This window comes from Phasianus colchicus, chromosome 20 (assembly GCF_987193195.1).
Source record: "Phasianus colchicus chromosome 20, bPhaCol1.hap1.1, whole genome shotgun sequence".
NCBI classification, from domain to species: Eukaryota; Metazoa; Chordata; class Aves; order Galliformes; family Phasianidae; genus Phasianus; species Phasianus colchicus.
This window is the reverse complement of record NC_143455.1, coordinates 8,463,329-8,472,165: the sequence shown is the minus strand read 5'-3', so window position 1 is coordinate 8,472,165 and position 8,837 is coordinate 8,463,329. Positions and strand designations below refer to the sequence as shown.

General features: G+C 47.0%; 1 protein-coding gene across 2 annotated transcripts; it reads right to left on the bottom strand.

The window, feature by feature from the left end:
- Window positions 1–221: 221 nt before the first annotated feature.
- On the bottom strand, window positions 222–7,779 carry DDX5 (DEAD-box helicase 5). 2 transcript variants are annotated; one of them, XM_031598796.2, is made up of 13 exons: window positions 7,632–7,779; window positions 5,991–6,156; window positions 5,755–5,851; window positions 5,536–5,669; window positions 5,349–5,414; window positions 4,758–4,899; window positions 4,508–4,668; window positions 4,179–4,351; window positions 3,887–3,997; window positions 3,604–3,665; window positions 3,464–3,523; window positions 1,991–2,215; window positions 222–1,436 (listed from the first exon to the last, which is right to left on the bottom strand). In XM_031598796.2, the coding sequence occupies exons 1-13, from the start codon at window positions 7,637–7,639 to the stop codon at window positions 1,054–1,056; spliced, it is 1,788 nt and encodes a 595-aa protein (XP_031454656.1). In that variant the 5' UTR covers window positions 7,640–7,779; the 3' UTR covers window positions 222–1,053. The 2 variants fall into 2 exon arrangements, with proteins under 2 accessions (XP_031454656.1, XP_031454655.1); XM_031598795.2 differs by having other exon boundaries at window positions 7,608–7,764.
- Window positions 7,780–8,837: the final 1,058 nt, after the last annotated feature.

The window sequence follows — 8,837 nt, the reverse complement described above, 5'->3', positions numbered from 1 at the left end:
CTGTTCTCGACAGCATTTAGTAACAACCCCAGAATTGTGTCTTTGCTTGACACCAGCTATGCTCCCACTGAAGGAAGTGCTTCAGAACATTCCTTTGCTGAGCAGAGGTGTTGGCTGCGTGTAGTGAATGTACAAACACTGACAAAAATCCATACATGCGGTCATTGAACAGCCCACTTCCCTCCTCCCACTTCCGCAAAGAAATCACTGCTCAATACCAGTTTAAGTATAATTTGAAGTTTTAATACTAAAGATCTTCCCATTTCTCTGAAGCTCATAGTAAGCCTGCATGCTAACTCACAAGGCCTGACAGCTGTAGACACATTACACTCAAGCCTAGTCTGCACATATGCAACAGTTATGGTGCTGCAAAAAAGCTTCCTACACTTGTAGCAGAAGCTCATTAACAACACCACTTCAGCAGAGCTTTGGTTAGCAAGATTTTCAGCTATACCATTACTCCAATGAATCTTTTCCAAAATAAAAAAAACAAACTGGCCCTATGCTAACCAGACAAGGAAGAAGACCATTTCCAACTGCTACTTAGAAGCCAGCTTTTGTTTTCTTCCCCACCAAATAGAGCCTGCCATGCTAAGCAATCTAGCCCAATCAAGGCAAGCCTGTTGTTGTTTTTTTTTTTATATAAGCTTAAATGTTTAATCAGACACAGTTGAGAAATCTTTCTAGAATATAAAAACATTTGACATTCCATTAGTGTAAAGTTGTGCACATGTTGAGAAAATTGCCATCTGAAAGAAAATTCGGTCTTCAAATATCTTTATTGGAAGGCCATGCACTGCCTTCTGTTACTGTATTTCAAATCACTGTACATTTACTTTGAAAACACTGTCTGCATTTTCTAGTACAAAAAACTAAAAATTGTTTCAGGAATGTAGAGAAATATTCAACTTAAATAGCGAAAAAGTGCACCATAATTACTGCTGCACTGCAGTCATTTCTGCGTTTCCCATTTCTTAAATTACTATCCTGTTCTGAGATAACACACAATATAAAGAGCAATTATGAAAAACTGAGACATTTAAATACACTAAGTTATTGAGAATAACTCGCTGGCATTGGGTAACCTATCATAGGAGCAGCACCAGTGGCAGGATACGCATACTGCTGTTGGTTCATGCCATTGTGCATATTTGCAATGTTACTTCCATACTGCTGATCATAGCCATTCTGGTAAGCTCCTGCAGGGTTACCAGCCCTGAAGCCAGCTTGCATGCCTGCAGCTGCAAAGCCATTTCCAAAAGGAGTTCCATTACTGAAACTCTGGGTACTGTAGGCCCCATTTTGAGCTTTGGCTCCAAAGTCTCTCTTTCCTAGTGCACCATAAGTTCTCTCAAAGTTCTCCCTCTCTCTAAAGCTACTAAATCCACCCCTTTTGCCCGCAGAGTATCTGTCACGTCGGTCACCTCGGGAACGACCTATTAAAGAGACAAGACAGTTAGATATAAGAGTGGTAAAGTGCATTTTATATACCACCTGGTGAACATTCTTTTCCTTTGTGCCCCAGCAAGTCAAATCTACTGAAGGGCTTTCCAGTTTCTAACTGGACTCAATGGGCATGCAGAATTACATCAAGGCAGGCTGGACTCCTTTCTTTAACTCATGCAGGGTCATACGCTCTCCCCTATAACATGAGCAGTAGCATGAAGGAAAGTTGCTTTAGTCTCACCAATAGGACAGTTACATCCAATATCTCTTAACTGTAAGAGGAAGCCAAACAGCTGAGCCCTGTGAAGTCTTTTAATACAGAAAAAATGAGCCTGAAGCCCGTTTTCAATCAGCAGCTACAGCTCACAAGATGCTCTACAGCACAACAGTGCGGGGGCAGGTTTTGCTCACATTACTACTCTTAACACCTTTTGAGGTCAGCATAACCAGCAAATAAGCTACCATTCATATCCATTTTTGAGAGGCTAGAGATTCCCAGTTCGTTCTGAGAGCAGAGCTATGCACTGTTAACAGTAGCACTCACCTGAACCTCTGTCTTCAATCAACTGAAGCAATTTAGGGTTGATGGCTTGATTAGCCTCCCGAAGCACAGAGATGAGGTCATTTACTTGCTTAATATTGTTAGGAGTAAAGAATGTATATGCTGTGCCTGTTTTGGTACTGCGGGCAGTTCGTCCAATTCGGTGGATATAGTCCTCTGAGGAGTTAGGGTAGTCATAATTGATGACAAATTTCACATCTTCCACATCTGTAAAGTGTTGCAGTGTGGCAAAAAGCGAGGTACAAAGTTTTGCACACCACAACAGCCAAATCGAAGATAAACGTTAGACAATAGTACTTTCAATGAAATAATGGCTGCAAAGAACAGTGTTAGAATTATCCATTTCTGCACGAATATTGTGGAAGAGGAAGATATGCACACTCCATCTGTTCCCATCTTATCACCCACCCTGTGATCCAAAACCTTACCATAAAGGAGTATGCATTTGCTTGTCAATCACAACTCAAGAGTCCCCTTTACAAATCATCAAGTGACATCTGAATGCTTCTTGCAGTAGGGCCACTAAAGCTCACAGCAGCCTCTTCATGTGCTCATTTGAGGACCTTAGAGTAAAAACATACAAGGTCCTTCACATACACACTCATTAGAAGCTCAAAAAAAAAGGGCCACACTGCTCGTCTTGCCAAGACCTTTGAACTGCAGCTGCAAGAAAAACATACCTGTCCCCCAAAAGTCACCAAGTTGTTTTTATGCACTGTCTCGTCTAGGCAAGCACTTCCAAGAAGCCAGCGTTCACTTGAGAATGTGTCTCTCTCTGGCAGGTCTCGACATGACGACTACATATAGGTGGAGGAACTTCGACTTTCAAAGGCATTTAGAAAAGCCAATGCTTTCCTGCCCCACTTGCTAAAGTGAGAGGTGGACTTTTTCTCAGATTTCATGTGCCAGTACTCACCAATTTGTACAAGGCTTAGTACATTTTAAAGCTGCTCTCTCCATTTCATGGTTGGAAAAAAAATTTCATTGAACATTGAAGTTTGTAATTATTTTCCTCAACATTTCAAACTCACCGAAATTCAAAGACCCACAGATCACAGCAGACAGTATGCACAAAACTAACAGTACTGCACCATGGCAAATCATGCAAAGCATGGAGAGAAGAGAAATACCAGGGCAAAGTGAACTGTGAATGAGGCTGCTTATTTCATGAGAGAACAGTTTATGGGGGAGTAGTTTAAAGGATGATCTTTGCCTTTTGAAGATTACTGGCACACAATGCTCTCAGTTTTCACCTCTCTATTTGACTGGAAGCAGCCAGCCGATCACTTCCACTAGTCCTCCATCCCCCTCGAGTCCTCCGATTGTCATGCCTAGGCCTTGCCACAAAGACTGCACCTTTATGTGAAGAAAACTTAGAAAAATGCAGAGGTTAAAGAAAGCAATAGACTTTCTTTAAAATAACTTTGGGCAACTGGCATTACGAGTTGTACTAACCTAGACCTCTGGATGCAACATCTGTAGCAATCAGGATTGGTGCTTTTCCATGTTTGAATTCTGTAACACAAGCGACTCTCATCAGTCTCTTCATGTGTCAAATCCAGATAGTTTGCTTACCAAACTGCTGAAATACTCACCATTTAGAACCCAGTCACGCTCCTGCTGGCTTTTATCACCATGAATACCCATTGCTGGCCACCTGAAAATATAGATGTTAAATTGATTGACCTCAAATAGTTGAGTATTTTCATTATTATGACAGCTATTGGGAAATTCTAAACAGCTTCTGGATTTAGCCTTTCAGCTGACACCTTGTCAGACAGCTAGGACACTGATCACACGTTGTCACTAATGAGAATCAAGAGCACCTTTGGTCTATTGGGGTGGTTCACTTAAGTTCATAGTACTATTTAGACTTACCCATCTCTCCTCATTTTCCTGGTAAGATCATCACACCGTCTTTTGGTTTCTACAAAAACAATTGTCTTATTTTCCTTCTCACTCATGATTTCTTCCATCAAACGAATAAGCCTGTCACAAAGAGAAAACAAAGCATTCATTACTTGCACTGTGCAGTTTTCTCCTTTCAACACTGAGGGCTTTTAACAGTATTAGATTAGCATCTAATACCCATTAATCTCTGTTGATATAGAGGTTAAAAATCAACCATTAGAAACATACTGAGTGTTTTACCCCCCCTTAAACTACTCACTTGTCATCCTTCTCTACATCATGACACACATCAACGATCTGAAGGATGTTGTGATTTGCACTCAGTTCTAATGCACCAATGTTGATGTGTACATATTCTTTTAAAAAGTCTTCAGCCAGCTGCCTAACTTCCTTCGGCCATGTGGCACTCCACATCAGAGTTTGCCTGTCAGGCTAAAGAAAGATTTTATCAGTACAAAATTAATATATAATTAGGTAAACAAACATAAAAGTCTACCCAAAGAAGTCTGAGTTAACTGCGCTGTCCTTGTTTTAACAAACACTGGCACTTCTGAAATACCATTAAATGCAGCTACCATTTATACTCACTCTTATCTGATCCACAATTTTTCTGATTTGAGGTTCAAATCCCATGTCAAGCATCCTGTCAGCTTCATCAAGGACAAGGTAAGTGCACCTCCTGAGATTGGTCTTTCCAGCTTCTAAGAAGTCTATAAGTCTTCCAGGTGTTGCAATGCAAATTTCCACACCTAAAAAAAAATTAAAAGAAAATCAACCAGTAAGACACACAAGTAGTTTTCACACTGCCTTACTAAGATGCATCCGAATGTATCCTTACCTCTTTCTAAATCACGAATTTGTGGTCCCTTTGGAGCACCTCCATAAATACATGTAGACTTCAAGCGACACGCTCTGCTATATTCAGCAGCTACCTGCTGCACTTGCTGAGCCAGTTCACGAGTTGGTGCCAGCACAAGACACTAGAGGTAAGATGCCCAGCTTTTAGTTCCATACATGAAGTTTCTAGTCTTATGTTTTAAATCACAAAGTCATTATACACTACTTCAATGTCAGACTGTCTGCAAGAGAATTGAGTATCTCAAACCAAGTAAACGGAGTTCAGTAACATCTTAATTACTAAATACTAGCTAGGATGTGTGATAAGGTACTCAAAATTCACTCTGGCTTCTAGTGGATGGCAAGTTCCAAAATGGCAGATAAGCTCTGATAGAATTCTATAAAGATTTACAGAACAGAGCTGATGGATTGTTACTGGGAGACTACAAAAAAAAAAAAAACAAACACCACGGAGCCACTTTAAAGGTTTCCATGATTAAGAGCGGTGCACTCCTATTAACACAGACAATTAGACTGCAAGAAATCCACCTTCTCCAGCAGCTAAGATCCTCTTTCACTTAGGAATACTTACAATAGGTCCATCTCCTCTCTCCAGGAATGGCTGATGATTTATATGCACGATAGCAGGCAACAAGTACTGTTCAGAAGAAAAAAAGGCCACATTATAGTTTCTTCCCAGAAGTGCTCAGCCTACCTTACACTAGGCTGTAGTTCACTGCTGAAATCCAGCAATATGCCACATAATAATCACAACTTACAGACAGTGTTTTCCCTGATCCAGTCTGTGCAACTCCAACCATATCCAATCCACTCAAGGCAACAGGCCATCCTTGTGCTTGAATTGCAGTAGGCTCGGTGAAGTTCTGCCTCTGAATCACTTCCATAACATTTGCTTAAAGAGAAAATTAGAACTTAACTCACGTGTACTTAATCAAAACAAAAAAAACCCACCAAACTATATGCTACCCACCACTTACCAGGAAAGTTAGCTTCATAGAAGTTTATTATTGGTTTTGGACAGTTATGGCCCCTAACTGTGACTTCTTTGCTTGACCTGTACTGCTCAACCTCTTGCTGCAAAAGAAAGATCTTATTACTGGAAACAGTTTTGGCACAGAAGTTACTTGAATTACTCCATCCTTGCATGCTGGATCCCATGACCCTAAGCATGTTTGTGCTTGTTTACTTTTGCATGAGTTGGATGAGTACATACCGCAGTACGTCTAACTACATCAGGATGTTCTTGATAGAAGTTCTTTTCAAATTTGGGCAGTTCATCTAAATTCCATTTCTTTTTGGTAAGTTTTTCCCCAGGGTTTCCAAATTTTTTCCCCGAAAGCGGACCAGCTCTACTTCCTCCAAAACGAGGGGCTCCAAACCTAAAGAAGAATATATTACAATTTAGGATCCAAGAGAAAATTTGTTCTCTTCCTGTTACGTAACCGCTATCTTTGTGGTATGCCCTGCAACTCCACAATTCAGAGTTATCAACCCCACCTATGAGATACTAAACTTTCAAAGCATACTGAAGTCACAGATGCAAAACCCACCTATCTCCACATTCAGCAGGTGAAGTAACGCATTACCTTGCAGTTTCCATAAAACAGAATGGCCTATTGACAAGTTACAACACGGATAATGTAACAACACGAACACCACGATCAAAATGGTTTCCTACCCAACTGACACTCCCATTTTGTCAGCCTACAGAAAGCGGGCAGGAGCTGTTACAAAACCTCGGGACAACTTCCCTGTATATATTTTTACCACGTATCCCAAAAGAAACTTCTCTCAGTAACCGTGCTTTGTGAGGACACGCGTTTTCTGTTAATGTTTTATTAACCTTTATGCCCCTCTGTTCTGAAAAGCGACTCGGCGCAGCCTATCCTATCCCATCCCATCCCAGCAGCCCTAAAGCGCAGCTCGGCGCAGCTCAGTGCCCGCACCGAGTGCCGCTAAGCCGGAGCCGAACGCGGGGCTTCTCCCCGCCCCCCCCCCCCGCCTGCTGCCCGGCACCGGGTGCGCAGGGAGCGATCCTTCACCACCACACAGCGCTCCCAGAGGGGACCGAGCCGAGCGGCCGCTGCTTCCTGCCAGCGCTGTTTCCTTTGTCTCTCATTTCTGTCTACGCCACATTTTCCAGCCGCTGCCATTTTAGAGTCTGAGCTGGGCGGGGGGAGAGGGGGGGAGGAGAAGGAGGGGGAAGGAGGAGGAACAAAGGCAGCAGCAGCCGGCATTTTGATTTCCCCTCAGTCACCGCATGGCGGGGCCGGCCATTAACATCCGCTGACACAACACAAAGCGGGAGCCGGCCGGCTCCTGCCAGCAACAGCCCGAGCCGCCGTGAGCCGCGAGGGGAGGAAAGGAGGAAGAGGGAACCGCCCTACCGAGAGCCGCTCGAGGCTCCGCCATCGCCAATCGCCCGGCCAACCCACTGACCCACAAACCTCGTCCCGCCCGCCGCCCCTCGAGGCGGGGATGTCGCGGAGCTCCCCGCGGACCGCCCGCAGCCGCGCGTTCCCTCGGAGCTCCTCCGCAAACCCCCAGGGCCGCTCCCCTCCCCCCCCCCCCCCGGGGCCGCGCCGAGGAGCAGAGCCGAGCCGCGACCCGCGGCCACCCACGCACCGCGGCCGCCCTCACGCGGCTCAGATCCCCCCGCCGCCCTTCGCGAAGCTCCGCAGACTGCGAGAGCGGAGACGGGCTCCCAGGCCCAGCCCGCGGGCCCGGCCGCCATTTTGAACAGCTTTCAAAGCAGCACGCGGAGCCCCGCGGTCGGTCTGAGAGTCCGGACGCTGGCGGCGACTGGCGCCAGCCGGGCCCCCGGACTCACCCTCTATCCCTGTCGCTGGAATACCCGGGCATGGCGATGGTGGCGGTGGGCGAGACGGTCCCGATCGCTAAAGAAGGTGACGAAGGGTACGACGCGATCCGGCGCCGTTGGTGGGGGCCACTGAATGTAGAGCGCCCCACCGCCCCGGTGCCGGTTATATAGCGCGCCGCGCGGGCTGCTGGGAGCCGGCCGATGACGCAGGCGCAGAGCTCTCCCCTCCTGTTATGCAAGCGGCCCGAGCTGCCGGAATCCCCGCCCCCTCCCGCGTGGGCGGGCCCGGCTCGGCCGACTGACCGGCTTCTGAGCGGAGGCCGGAAGTCCCCCCTCCCCCTCGGGGCGGGGCCTCCGCCGCCGTCACCGCCCGTCCTCTCCTCCCCCGCCCCCGCACGGCTCTGCGCGAGCGGCTGCGCCTGCGCAGAGCGGTTGGCAGGCGGCCTGGCGGCGCCGGGCTGTGCGCGGCTCGGGGCGGCCTGGCGGGAGCGGCCCGCTCAGAGCAGGGGAGCGGCTCTGGCTCTCGGCCGGGGCTGCGGTGGCAGTTCTGCGATCTGAAGGGACCGCAGCTTTTTTGCGGTGATGTCACAGTTAGGAGCCGTTTGGGGAAGGTCTCAAGGACTCCAAGCGATAAACAGCCGGGCTGCTTTATCCAGCAGTCGTTAGTTGAAGCCACGCCCTCGCTTTGCAGGCGATTAAAGGGGTTAGAGGTGCAAATCCTTGTGGCGTTAACAGGTTGGCCACAAATAATCGGGAGAGCAGACAGATTAAATGCGGCTGGAGCACTTGGAGACCACGCAGTTACCCGCTGCCCACTTTTCCAAGCGGCACGTACCTGTGATTGGATACAGTTACTATTTTTACTTTCCCCAGGGGCTGGTAAAGCAATTCAAAGGTCACAAGAAGTGCAGCAGTGCACGCAGGGACAGGCCTGGCAGAACGAACGGGCGTAGCAAAACATCGACCGGCTGACGACGTGGCTGCTGTGCTGCTTATCTTCCCTCCTTTGCCAAGCACGAGGAGAAACGGGAATGGCTCACACCTGTGGCTCTGGGCACAGCAAGGAGAAGGTGAAGCCTGGTACACAAACACCAGAGCTGTATTGCCAGACCAGCAGTGCAAACAAACGCGCCATAAGGAAGGAGAAATGCCTTCACACTCGCTGTTTATATCCTCCCACCTTCTCACAGTCCTCGCAGTTTGGGGCTTTTCTGAAACAAAAATAACATAACTGCATTC

Excerpts from the sequence above, each read along its gene's own strand:
- DDX5 (XM_031598795.2), bottom strand. The coding sequence starts at position 7,639 with ATGCCCGGGTATTCCAGCGACAGGGATAGAGG. Across the intron at positions 6,157-7,607 it reads TCCAGCGACAGGGATAGAGG|GTTTGGAGCCCCTCGTTTTG; the intron begins GTGAGTCCGGGG and ends ATTCTTCTTTAG. Across the intron at positions 5,852-5,990 it reads ATGTAGTTAGACGTACTGCG|CAAGAGGTTGAGCAGTACAG; the intron begins GTATGTACTCAT and ends TTTCTTTTGCAG.